The following is a 735-nucleotide window of genomic DNA, read 5'->3' on the forward strand; positions in this document are numbered from 1 at the left end:
AGCTGACGTGCAGCAGCCGGCCCCGCAGCGGGTGCATGGCCCCTGGATGAGAGGCAAGGCTGTCAGGCGCAGGCCGGGCCTGCAGAAGTCCTGTCCTGGACACGCAGCTAGAGAGACCCCACCTGGGCAGACTGGGCTGGGGGCACAGGGAGGCCATGAGGTCAGCTCAGGAGACAAGGGACAGTCACAGAGAAAAGCCAGAGACCCTTCCCCTTTTTAAGGAAGCAAGCCATCCGGCAACTAGGAGACGGCAAGAGGGAAAAGAAAGGGCACTTGAACCCTGCCAGGGGGCGGGTGGTACCAGGAGGCCCTGTAGAGCCCCATTGCCACCCCCACTCCAGGACTGTCCTGGGACAGCCAGCTCGTTGGGCAGCAGGGGCTTTGGGAGTGGAAGCCGAATCGGATGAATGGGCATTTAATAGAGTTAAAGGCCACTTAATGGGATTAAGTAAGTACTTAATGGGCTTTCTATCTCCCAGGCACCCAGGTCGTGGGTGGAGGAGAGGGAGAAAGCTGAGGGCCTGGCACCACGCAGGCTGGCGGGCCGTTCCCGCGGGCGCCCTCACCGGTGCTGGCGTGCCGAGGCGGTGGGGGCAGCGCCCCGGCGCGCATGGCCTCGATGTCGTCGGCCGACGAGGCGCGGCGCACGCTGGCGCAGCTCTCCCGCGAGCGCGTCCGCGCCAGGCTGCAGCTGGAGCCCGAGGCGTCGGGGTTGAGGCTGTGCGCCCGGGGCGA

At 65.7% G+C, this 735-nt stretch overlaps 1 protein-coding gene across 1 annotated transcript in view; it reads right to left on the minus strand.

Annotated features, from left to right (window-relative positions):
* Positions 1–735, minus strand: part of KCNH2 (potassium voltage-gated channel subfamily H member 2) — a 33527-nt gene that overhangs the window by 13600 nt on the left and 19192 nt on the right. Inside the window, 2 exon segments of the mRNA XM_027772530.1 lie at positions 15–42; positions 567–735. The exon segment at positions 567–735 is cut by the window's right edge and continues 46 nt beyond it. Of these exon segments, the coding sequence (XP_027628331.1) occupies positions 15–42; positions 567–735 (197 nt within the window).

Source organism: Tupaia chinensis, unplaced genomic scaffold (genome assembly GCF_000334495.1).
Source record: "Tupaia chinensis unplaced genomic scaffold, TupChi_1.0 Scaffold000280_1, whole genome shotgun sequence".
Taxonomy (NCBI): domain Eukaryota; kingdom Metazoa; phylum Chordata; class Mammalia; order Scandentia; family Tupaiidae; genus Tupaia; species Tupaia belangeri.